Source organism: Littorina saxatilis, linkage group LG14 (assembly GCF_037325665.1).
Source record: "Littorina saxatilis isolate snail1 linkage group LG14, US_GU_Lsax_2.0, whole genome shotgun sequence".
In the NCBI taxonomy this organism is placed as follows: domain Eukaryota; kingdom Metazoa; phylum Mollusca; class Gastropoda; order Littorinimorpha; family Littorinidae; genus Littorina; species Littorina saxatilis.
The window spans coordinates 43,672,198-43,684,730 of record NC_090258.1 but is presented as its reverse complement, the minus strand read 5'-3'; the positions used below and the strand labels follow the sequence as shown (position 1 = coordinate 43,684,730).

General features: G+C 45.2%; 1 protein-coding gene across 1 annotated transcript; it reads left to right on the top strand.

The window, feature by feature from the left end:
- Positions 1–38: 38 nt before the first annotated feature.
- LOC138947835 (probable cytosolic iron-sulfur protein assembly protein CIAO1 homolog) lies at positions 39–12,092 on the top strand. Its single transcript, XM_070319390.1, has 4 exons — positions 39–179; positions 2,268–2,662; positions 6,457–6,581; positions 8,187–12,092. Exons 2-4 carry the CDS (start codon positions 2,269–2,271, stop codon positions 8,673–8,675), a joined length of 1,008 nt encoding a protein of 335 aa, XP_070175491.1. The 5' UTR covers positions 39–179; position 2,268; the 3' UTR covers positions 8,676–12,092.
- Positions 12,093–12,533: the final 441 nt, after the last annotated feature.

Here is a 12,533-nt window from a genome sequence, read left to right as displayed (position 1 = left end):
ATTTTATTTAAAAATGAAACATGGCATTATTTTGGAACATATTCATTCGCAGTTTAGGTACTACTTGTAGCCAAATGCAGACTGCTACTTCCGGTTGTTATCAGGCGTGTTGATTGAGTAACGAAGCTCGAAATTTGCTGGTCGACTGTCTGCGCTGACTACTGACACGTGTGTTTAAGGTCGGTGGAGACTATGACTCAACTAAATATTGATTTTGTATCATTGTAGATGTGTTGCTGCCATGAATTATGCGTTCGATGACCCCCTCTCTCTCTCTCTCTCTCTCTCTCTCTCTCTCTCTCTCTCTCTCTCTCTCTCTCTCTCTCTCTCTCTCTCAGACGCCCAGACTGCCCAGTGCGTGATCCGTTTGCACAGTAAAGATTGAATAACTTGGTCGAATGATCTTTGTGGGAGCCGGGTTAGGTAATCTTGAACTTTAGCGTGTTAAATTCATAGCTCATAATTCAGAGGCGTTATATGCCCTGTACGTATTTGAAATGAAGCAAGTAAACTGTGACACTACAGGTCGATTAGTGTCTACATACTTTCTGAATACTTTTATAATGAAGTGGGTGAAACCTGATGTGCACATAATATAACTTTTAAAATAACAAATGTTACTTCACTGAGGATTTTACATGGATGCTATAGTCCTACTTGATATCTGAGCAGATCTCGCAAGATATTTGCAAAACATGCTCTTCGTTATGCTTTGACTGTCGCGAGAACTTGAGTGGACTGATCGAGGTAGCCCCAAGGGAAGGCACCCTGACACCGGTCCCAGGGGGCACACCACCAGGGGGCACACCACCAGGGGGCACACCACCAGGGGGCACACCACCAGGGGCACACCACCAGGGGGCACACCACCAGGGGGCACACCACCAGGGGGCACACCACCAGGGGGCACACCACCAGGGGGCACACCACCAGGGGGCACACCACCGGGGGGCACACCACCGGGGGGCACACCACCAGGGGGCACACCACCAGGGGGCACACCACCGGGGGGCACACCACCGGGGGGCACACCACCAGGGGGCACACCACCAGGGGGCACACCACCAGGGGGCACACCACCAGGGGGCACACCACCAGGGGGCACACCACCAGGGGGCACACCACCGGGGGGCACACCACCAGGGGGCACACCACCAGGCTACAGGTCCCCCAGTCCCACACTGACTCCCACAGAACGTTGCTCTTTCCGTCAGCAATCTGCCCATGGAATAACATCCCCTAAGAGGCTGTGTATACGTAGAATAAATCTATCGCTCTTGTTCCCTATTGACGAGAGACGCATATATCATCTCCTAGAACGATGGCAGCAAGTAGTGATCATACGACTACAAACTGGTCAGTGTCGCCTCAACGCCCACATGTTCAGGAAGCTGAAGCTGACCCCATCACCAACCTGTCCCTGTGGTCTGGAAGACCAGACTCCAGAACATGTCTTAATGACATGCCCCCAATTCAAACCAATCAGAGACAAAGTGTGGCCAGCATCAGTCCCTCTCCGCACCAAATTCTATGGGAGCAGACAAGACCTGGAAGCCACGACGTCATTCGTCTAGCTGACTAAACTGATGGTGTGACGGCGAACGCAAGAAGAAGAAGAAGAAGTTCCCTATTGTTCGTCCTGTTTGTATTGTTTTGTCGGGGCCCAGTTGCTGCGCTAGGTAGCGCTGGGTGGTAGGCTAGCCCCTCAGCCCAGGGCATATCTCGAAAAGCAATAGCTTGCCTTCCAACCCACCCATGTTTTTATTTTCATAGGTACACTATCCACTTTATCTTTCACTCTCGGGAAATTAGGCACACCAACAGAGATAGCCATGCCACACGCTTTGCTGACCGGCACGGTTGGCCTAGTGGTAAGGCGTCCGCCCCGTGATCGGGAGGTCATGGGTTCGAACCCCAACCGGGTCATACCTAAGACTTTAAAATTGGCAATCTAGTGGCTGCTCTGCCTGGCGTCTGGCATTATGGGGTTAGTGCTAGGACTGGTTGGTCCGGTGTCAGAATAATGTGACTGGGTGAGACATGAAGCCTGTGCTGCGACTTCTGTCTTGTGTGTTATATGTCAAAGCAGCACCGCCCTGATATGGCCCTTCGTGGTCAGCTGGGCGTTAAGCAAACAAATAAACACGCTTTGCTATGCTTTGAAATTTGCGAGAGCTAAGAATGCCGATAGGGTCTGTAGCTCATGTTTTAGCACAAACATTAACAAGGACAAGCACTCATTCAATCTGTTTGTCTCGCCTATACAGAATGGCCACACTGCAGGAAGTGTGTTCACTATCAGCCCACGACAAGCGAGCGTGGTGCGTAGCATGGAACCCCACAGGCACTCTCCTGGCTTCCTCCGGCGGCGACAAACTCATCAAAGTCTGGGGCAAAGAGGGAGATAACTGGGTGTGCAAATCTATCCTGGCTGACGCCCACACTCGTACAGTTCGCTCCCTTGGATGGTCACCGTGCGGTAACTACCTGGCCAGCGCAAGCTTTGACGCTACAGTGGCTGTCTGGAGCAAGAAGGGCGGAGAGTTTGAGTGCATCGCGACCTTGGAAGGTCATGAGAATGAGGTCAAGGCTGTGACCTGGTCGTGCACTGGCAGCTTGCTGGCTACTTGCAGTCGTGACAAAAGTGTCTGGATTTGGGAAGGTAAGGTAACTGCATACTGTAGAAAATGTTGTATGTTTAGAGATTGTACCTGCAGGAAAATAGCTCAGTCGGTAACAGCGCTAGGTTCAATTAACCAGTCGGCGCTATCAGCGTGAATTCGATCCCCACGTTTGGCGAGAGATTTATTTCCCAGAGACAACTTTGTGCAGACTCTCCTCGGTGGCCGAACACCCCTGTGTGCAGGTATGTGCACGATAAAGAACCCATGTTCACAGTGAAAGTCTCAGGGCTTGGAAACATGAATACAGCAGGGCCTAGCATTGTAAGCCGTTCGGCTTACTTTACGCCGAAATAACATCTCCAGTACGCGGAACTCGATTTGGTGTACGCCGAAATGCAAAAACCTGTTATTAACAAACGGTAAACCCAAACAGTCCCAGCTTTCGTTTTGTGCGCTGTTCGGTTCAATTCTCAATCGGTTTGACAGTTTGCTTGAGCACGCACTTCCTCTGGCATCGCGCGAGCTTGCTTTGTGCCGGTGTTTTGTGGCTCTAGACTTGAAATAATGTCTCGAAGCGACATTGTTGAACCTGGTCAGCCATTCAGTGACAAAGAATCCAGGTATTCCTGGAAGTGGGAATGGCACTTTCAGGCCAAATGACACAAGATTGTCAGTTTTCTTGTTTTCTGTCTGTGTTTTGCTTGTTGGTGAAGGCATAATTTAGTTGCTCAATCTTCTTTGGGGGGGGGGGGGGGGGGGGGGAGGTGTCAAAAGTCGCCAAAAAATCTTCAAATTTTCTATTTTCACAGTTTTTTTCTATTTCACCACTATTTATATTTATATTTCTTCTTTTTTTTCCCCCACATGTGCTTTATCAATACACAGACCCCCGCCTTTGTAAGCTGAACTCGCTTTTTCCAATGCTAGGCCCTGATACAGGCATGCAGGAAAAAAGAAGAAAAAATGGGTAGCGCCGTATACTGTATGGCAGCTTGCTTTCCCCATGAAGAAAGCAGCCCGAATTTCCATGAGGGTAACCTCACAGGACTATATGAAATCTTATCTGATCTTATCTTATCTTTCCATGGTTTCAAATGTATTCACGTATAATGAAACTGCTGTTCCTTAGAATAAGACAAACATTTGGTGTAAGATGTATGCAGCCTTGTCAGCCGAGACACTCAAGAGGTAGAAGTAACCTGCCTCATAATTTGTAATGTGATGAAGTGGGAAATATTTGTAATGTGATTACTCGGCTGTGAAACCCAACTCCTGTGATATGAGAGGGTAAATTTACATAGTGCAATATCATATTTGATTGTATCCCTTTTATGTTTTATGTTTTATGTGTGTCGTCCTATACAATTGTTGTTATAATCGTTTACAGGCAGGCAGGGTGTGCCGAAGAAAAATTTCCATTTTTATGTAATATTTTAATGGACAATAAAGTGCTGTTATTGTTATTGTTATTGTTAATCTGTTCAATTTCTGGAAAGATTTAGCTTATACAATTGGCAGCATCATTAGAAATTTAGTTATCATATCAGTTTTCTTCCTCAGATAAATCAGATTATTTTTTAAGTACATGTTACAACTTCACTTTTGATTCTTTAACAGTCGCTCAATTTTGGTTTAGCCACTTCTGCTATTGTCTGCATTTGAGTTGATTCTTGTGAACAGCTAGGACATATTAAGGCCTCTCGACCTTCAACTTTATTTGACCTTCTGGGGGGAAAAAAATTACAAAACTCAATTTTGCAGACTTGACAACAAGGGGTCAGTTAGCTCGCATGGTTTCGGGCCAATAGAAAGCCATATATGCGCCTGTGTAAATAAAAAACAGAATTTAATCTACAACAAGTCGCGTAAGGCGAAATTACTACATTTAGTCAAGCTGTGGAACTCACAGAATGAAACTGAACGTAGTCCGCCGCTGGTGCAAAAGGCAGTGAAAGTGACGAGCCTGTTTGGCGCTGCAGCGGTTGCGCTGTGCTTCATAGCACGCTTTACTGTACCTCTCTTCGTTTTAACTTTCTGAGCGTGTTTTTAATCCAAACATATCATATCTATATGTTTTTGGAATCAGGAACCGACAAGGAATAAGATGAAATAGATTTTGAATCGATTTCGGAAATTTAATTTTGATCATAATTTTTATATTTGTAATTTTCAGAGATTCTTTTTAATCCAAATATAACATATGTATATGTTTTTGGAATCAGAAAATGACGAAGAATAAGATGAAATTGTTTTTGGATCGTTTAATAAAAACATAATTTTAATTACAAGTTTCCGATTTTTAATGACCAAACTCACTCATTTTTTTTTTTTTTTTTTTTTTTTTTTTTTTGGTCCTCACACCTGTTCCTTGTTCCGGTATTCTCTCACGCCGCCCCGTCCCTGCATTCGCTGCTCCATCCACATCTGAATTTCGTTCCGCTGCCAGACCTGTCGATTTTACAGACGCTCCAGGGAGGGATGTCGGGTCGTTGCGGTAGGCTACCCTCGGAAGTTGACACTGCACTTCTGCTGAGTCACTTCGACGGTGTTCAGTAGTGGGTCTGTCCCGAGCTAACGGACTCAGCCCACTACCTACTATGCCCCCTACTAACGACATTGACTGCTAAGTCGCGGAGCCAGACTAAGTGAGCGTCCCCTCCAGAGAGCAGACCGCCACCACGTCCCTCCGTCGACCCCCCAGAACGTCACACGTTGAAGACTGACAGCAGAAGTACTATTCAGGGAAGGATGGAACAGGAACAATGAGACCAGGGTCACCATGAGAGCTCCGGGCATGAAGGGCCACAAGAGCAAGGACATTTTATAATTTTGGATGATTAATGAGATGAGGATGATTATAATGATGATGCTATGGATTTCCAATTTGGTTTGAGACTACGTGACAGGGCTGCACTCTACGCTTACTGTCATAATATATCCTGGTGTCAACCAGGCCCGAGAACTGCCGCACCTGCGGTGTTGGTCAGGTAAACAGAACCTGAGCACCCTCAAAGTCGCATTCGTTAAGTGAATGACACACGGCTGTGTGAATCCAGCCTTCCCATAGGAACCATAGCACTTCCACTCTGGGTAGGAGCCGACCGTAGCCCGAAAAACCCACATGACCCTGATGGGATTCGAACCCACGACCTCCCGGCCCGCAGCCCGATGCGCTAACCACTGCGCTACGGGGGCCGGTCAAACTCACTCATTAGTTTTTAAGCCACCAAGCTGAAATGCAATACCAAACCCCGGCCTTCGTTGAAGATTGATTTGCCAAAATTTCAATCAATTTAATTGAAAAATGAGGGTGTGACAGTGCCGCCTCAACTTTTACAAAAAGTCGGATATGACGTCATCAAAGGTATTTATCCAAAAAAAGAAAAAAACGTCCGGGGACATCATACCCAGGAACTCTCATGTCAAATTTCATAAAGATCGGCCCAGTAGTTTAGTCTGAATCGCTCTACACACACACACAGACACACACACACACACACACATACACCACGACCCTCGTCTCGATTCCCCCTCTATGTTAAAACATTTAGTCAAAACTTGACTAAATGTAATAAAAAAAGAAAGAACAAAAATACCAACGTACCAACCCGAATTTTCTTGGCCTTGTCATTGGAAACTAACATGATTTTTTGGCCTAAACGTTAACATTGTGATTTGGCCTAAACGTTAACATTGTGTTTTGGCCTAAACGTTAACATTGTGTTTTGGCCTAAACGTTAACATTGTGTTTTGGCCTAAACGTTAACATTGTGTTTTGGCCTAAACGTTAACATTGTGTTTTGGCAGAGACGTACAATGACTGTGTTTTCAGTGACGGACAACGAGGAGTTTGAGTGTGCCAGCGTGCTGTCCGTTCACTCACAGGATGTCAAGCACGTCAGGTGGCACCCACACAAAGAAGTCCTCGCCTCCTGTAGCTATGACGATACTCTCAGGGTGCGTATCTTTCTGATTCAATCTTCTTTTTACAGACATGTGACTGGTTCGAATTTTATCGGAATTCCGATATTTTCCTTAGCTCACAGACCATTCTTGTGATCGATGCAAATTCGTTGAAAAAAAAAAAGGGGGGGGGGTGGTGGTATGAACCGTTCAGCTGAAGCTGTCTGCGTCTGAAGTCAGTGCATTTGCACCCCAGCACTCGCGTGAACCATAGCAGTATCATGGGCCGCGTTTTATTGGCTGATTATCGCCTAGGCCTAATTATTCACCAATGGAGGTTTGCGGGTTGTTGTGATTGGCTGTCGATCTCCAAACGCCGAAGGTGAAAAAGGTAGCATCATGGCGTCTGGATTCCGTGTTGTTTTGTCGGCTGTGAACAAGTGGAAAGCCAACTGGCTGTCAGAAGAAGTGACTGTCATTTTCAACAAGAAATAAAGGCGCCAGCTCATTGGCGACAGTATCGCCAAGATATCCATTCCATATCAGGCCGTGTGCACGTGGTGCGACAACGGCCACTGCGTGGTGAAATATGGACTTGGTGGAAAAAATGTGTTGGTTCTGAAAGTTTTCAAGTAAGTTTTGTGTGTGTGTGATTGTTATAAATTACACTTTTGATTAAAAATGCTAAAACATATTATTCTTGTGGTTTTTATAGCTTTTTAAAAAGGCATGATCTATTTTTTGCTATCAGGAGAGGCCCCAAAATGGCCTATATAATTCTAACATTTATTTTACCCCCTACCGGGGCGTTGCCCCTGGTGGGGTCCAGGGGCCACATAGGCCCCTGGACCCCGGCTTACTTTCCTACTTTTGGAACATTTGCTGGTCTCATGTCTGTTTTACAGTTAGTCAAGTTTGCGTTCAGTTTCATTCTGTGAGTTCGACAGATTGACTAAATGTATTAATTATGATTTATGCGACTTGTTTCTCCTTGTTGTCTTTTTTTTAACGTTTTTTTTATAATTTTTATAATTTTTTTTGTCCTTCTGTTCAAACCTTTGACTGCCGAAAAACATGTTGCAAAAGATGATGAACAATCATAACAATCAAGCTAAAACAAACTGGCACGGTGGCCTAGTGGTAAGGCGTCCGCCCCGTGATCGGGAGGTCGTGATCGGGAGGTCGTGATCGGGAGGTCGTGATCGGGAGGTCGTGGGTTCGAACCCCGGCCGGGTCATACCTAAGACTTTAAAATTGGCAATCTAGTGGCTGCTCCGCCTGGCGTCTGGCATTATGGGGTTAGTGCTAGGACTGGTTGGTCCGGTGTCAGAATAATGTGACTGGGTGAGACATGAAGCCTGTGCTGCGACTTCTGTCTTGTGTGTGGCGCACGTTATATGTCAAAGCAGCACCGCCCTGATATGGCCCTTCGTGGTCGGCTGGGCGTTAAAGCAAACAAACAAACAAAGCTAAAACAACAGTGCCCAACTGAAAAAAATAATATCTATGGGAGACAATCACCTTGTTGGAAACAAGATTGCAATATACAGTGGTTATTTCCCTTGCCAGAGTGCTGATTTTTCTTGATCTCATAAGTTTGAAGGTGATGAAGGGGCCGGGGTTATTTATTCTTTTATGTGGAGTTTTTTCTGTCTGCAGTTGTTCCGAGAAGACAACGACGACTGGTGCTGCTTCTCAACGCTCAAGTCCCACGCGTCCACGGTGTGGAGTCTGACCTTCGACAAGACGGGGTCGCGCATCGCTTCCTGTTCCGACGACAAGACCGTAAAAATCTGGCAAGAGTATGAACCAGGAAACCCCGAAGGCGTGGCCACGAAAGACAATGAGGCAACCTGGAAATGCGTCTGCACCCTCGGGGGGTACCACCAGCGTACCATCTACGACATAGACTGGAGTCACGTCAACGGCGACATCGTCACAGCGGGCGGCGATGACACGATACGCGTGTTCAGAGAGGATGGGGGGTCGGACAAGAACCAGCCAAGCTTCAGCCTGGTGGCGTCGGTGAGGAACGCTCACAGTCAGGATGTCAACAGTGTTATGTGGAATCCTGCCGTGGAGGGTTTGCTGGCGTCGTGTAGTGACGACGGGGTCGTTAAGATCTGGAAGGTGGCTGAACAGGTGTGAACAGTGTTATGTGGAATCCTGCCGTAGAGGGTTTGCTGGCGTCGTGTAGTGACGACGGGGTCGTTAAGATCTGGAAGGTGGCTGAACAGGTGTGAACAGTGTTATGTGGAATCCTGCCGTAGAGGGTTTGCTGGCATCGTGTAGTGACGACGGGGTCGTTAAGATCTGGAAGGTGGCTGAACAGGTGTGAACAGTGTTATGTGGAATCCTGCCGTAGAGGGTTTGCTGGCATCGTGTAGTGACGACGGGGTCGTTAAGATCTGGAAGGTGGGTGAGGAGGTGTGAATAGTGCAAAGAACGCAGTGTTTGCATGAAAGTGAAAAGTATGCAGTGTGCACAGATAGAGTGTGGTACAGTGAAACCCCTCCCATTTAAAACCTAAAAAAATCTGATAAAATGTTGTCTTTAAGAGGAATGCTGAAGGGTAATTACCATTCAGTCAAGCACGGAAGCTAAACACACCAGCGGCGAAGCGATGACAGTTGAGCACCGACAAACGTCCGATTAGCTCTCACTTTCCCAACTCACACGTGTGCACAAACGTACGCGTACGTACACACACACAGCTGACACAGCTGACACACACACACTTACACACACACAGCTGACACACACACTTACACACACACACACACACACACACACACACACACAAACTTACACACACACACGCACACACACGCACACACACACATTAAACAACGCAAATGCACATATAAGTGTGACCAGAATGAAGAAAAGGGAGAGACGGAGACGGAGAGACAAACAGACGGAGAGACAGAGTCACAGACAGAACTCAGAACTTTATTACATAAGGATAAAGGTTTTAGGCTTAGCCTAATCTTCCAACCTGTCCTTGGAACATATACAAAGAATAATTGTAAACGAAAGCAAAGACTGCGCACATACACACACACACACACACACGCACGTATGCACACACACAAACTCACACTCGCTTACACACACACACACACACACACACACACACACACATGCTCGCATACCTACACACATGCACATGCTATCATTTCATGAACAGTATCTCATCAAAGTATTAAACTAATAAAACATCAAAAAATGGTCGAGTATAAACATAAAACAAGTCGCGTAAGGTGAAATTACTACATTTAGTCAAGCTGTGGAACTCACAGAATGAAACTGAACGTAGTCCGCCGCTAGTGCAAAAGGCAGTGAAAGTGACGAGCCTGTTTGGCGCGGTAGCGGTTGCGCTGTGCTTCATAGCACGCTTTACTGTACCTCTCTTCGTTTTAACTTTCTGAGCGTGTTTTTAATCCAAACATATCATATCTATATGTTTTTGGAATCAGGAACCGACAAGGAATAAGATGAAATAGTTTTTAAAACGATTTCGGAAATTTAATTTTGATCATCATTTTTATATTTTTAATTTTCAGAGCTTGTTTTTAATCCAAATATAACATATTTATATGTTTTTGGAATCAGAAAATGACGAAGCATAAGATGAAATTGTTTTTGGATCGTTTAATAAAAACATAATTTTAATTAGAAGTTTCCGATTTTTAATGACCAAACTCACTCATTAGTTTTTAAGCCACCAAGCTGAAATGCAATACCAAACCCCGGGCTTCGTCGAAGATTGCTTTGCCAAAATTTCAATCAATTTGATTGAAAAATGAGGGTGTGACAGTGCCGCCTCAACTTTTACAAAAGGCCGGATATGACGTCATCAAAGGTATTTATCGAAAAAATGAAAAAAAACGTCCGGGGATATCATACCCAGGAACTCTCATGTCAAATTTCATAAAGATCGGCCTAGTATTTTTATCTGAATCGCTCTACACACACACACAGACACACACACACACACATACACCACGACCCTCGTCTCGATTCCCCCCTCTATGTTAAAACATTTAGTCAAGTTTTGACTAAATGTAAAAACAAAACACTTAAGAGCATTGCATACATTATCCGAGTACACAATGGAAACTAGACATCAGGGGCAGTTTATAGTGTGATCAAGACTCCCTCCCTTTAAGACTCCCTCCCTTTAAGACTCCCTCCCTTTAAGACTCCCTCCCTTTAAGACTCCCTCCCTTTAAGACTCACTCCCTTTAAGACTCCATCCCTTTAAGACTCCCTCCCTTTAAGACTCCCTCCCTTTAAGACTCACTCCCTTTAAGACTCACTCCCTTTAAGACTCCCTCCCTTTAAGACTCCCTCCCTTTAAGACTCCCTCCCTTTAAGACCGTGTTTTCTCAGACTTTCTGTTCACAACCTCTGTAAATGTACCCCCATTGTAAGACTCCCTTCTGTGTAAGACCTGATGATATTCTAAGATTTTTGAAGATCTTAACCTTTGCCGGATGCCGCTTTTGACTTCACACTCCCGACGATGCGGGTTTGTCTGAACCCATACATTTGAAAGAGGGTTTTTACCGTTTATTCCTCTAACGACGATGCGGGTTTGTCTGAACCCATACATTTGAAAGAGGGTTTTTACCGTTTATTTCTCTAACGACGGGGTGGGTTCAGGGAAACCCACAGCGCTACTTCAGTGGTTGCATCGAGTTTCTCCCTTCACCGACCTCTTGCAGGGGAGGGAGAGGGGGAGGGAGAGGGGGAGGGAGAGACTGAGAGAGACTGAGAGACTAAGAAAGAGAGAGAGAGAGAGAGACTAAGAAAGAGAGAGAGAGAGACTGACTAAGAAAGAGAGAGAGAGAGACTAAGAAAGAGAGAGAGAGACTAAGAAAGAGAGAGTCTAAGAAAGAGAGTGAGAGACTAAGAAAGAGAGAGAGAGAGACTAAGAAAGAGAGGGAGACTAAGAAAGAGAGAGAGACTAAGAAAGAGAGAAAGAGAGAGACTAAGAAAGAGAGAGAGACTAAGAAAGAGAGAGAGAGAGAGACTAAGAAAGAGAGAGAGAGACTAAGAAAGAGAGAGAGAGAGAGACTAAGAAAGAGAGAGAGAGAGAGAGATACTAAGTTGGATCAATAAAATGTTATGAGTTATGAGAAAGAGAGAGAGAGAGACTAAGAAAGAGAGAGAGAGAGACTAAGAAAGAGAGAGAGAGAGACTAAGAAAGAGAGAGAGAGAGACTAAGAAAGAGAGAGAGAGAGAGACTAAGAGAGAGAAAGAGAGACTAAGAAAGAGAGAGAGACTAAGAGAGAGAGAGAGAGAGACTAAGAAAGAGAGAGAGAGACTAAGAGAGAGAGAGAGAGAGAGACTAAGAAAGAGAGAGAGAGAGAGACTAAGAAAGAGAGAGAGAGAGACTAAAAAAGAGAGAGAGAGACTAAGAAAGAGAGAGAGAGAGAGACTAAGAGAGAGAAAGAGAGACTAAGAAAGAGAGAGAGACTAAGAGAGAGAGAGACTAAGAAAGAGAGAGAGAGACTAAGAAAGAGAGAGAGAGACTCAGAAAGAGAGAGAGACTAAGAAAGAGAGAGAGAGAGAGAGACTAAGAAAGAGAGAGAGAGAGACTAAGAAAGAGAGAGAGAGAGACTAAGAATGAGAGAGAGAGACTAAGAAAGAGAGAGAGACTAAAACAGAGCTAGAGAGAGAGAGAGAGACTAAGAAAGAGAGAGAGAGACTAAGGAAGAGAGAGAGAGAGACTAAAAAAGAGAGAGAGAGACTAAGAAAGAGAGAGAGAGAGAGACTAAGAAAGAGAGAGAGAAAGAGAGACTAAGAAAGAGAGAGAGACTAAGAGAGAGAGAGAGACTAAGAAAGAGAGAGAGAGAGAATAAGAGAGAGAGAGAGAGAGAGAGAGAGACTAAGAAAGAGAGAGAGAGAGACTAAGAAAGAGAGAGAGAGAGACTAAGAAAGAGAGAGAGAGACTAAGAAAGAGAGAGAGCGAGAGACTAAGAAAGAGAGAGAGAGAGA

Excerpts from the sequence above, each read along its gene's own strand:
- LOC138947835 (XM_070319390.1), top strand. The coding sequence starts at position 2,269 with ATGGCCACACTGCAGGAAGTGTGTTCACTATCAGCCCACGACAAGCGA. Across the intron at positions 2,663-6,456 it reads AAGTGTCTGGATTTGGGAAG|TGACGGACAACGAGGAGTTT; the intron begins GTAAGGTAACTG and ends CTGTGTTTTCAG. Across the intron at positions 6,582-8,186 it reads GCTATGACGATACTCTCAGG|TTGTTCCGAGAAGACAACGA; the intron begins GTGCGTATCTTT and ends TTCTGTCTGCAG.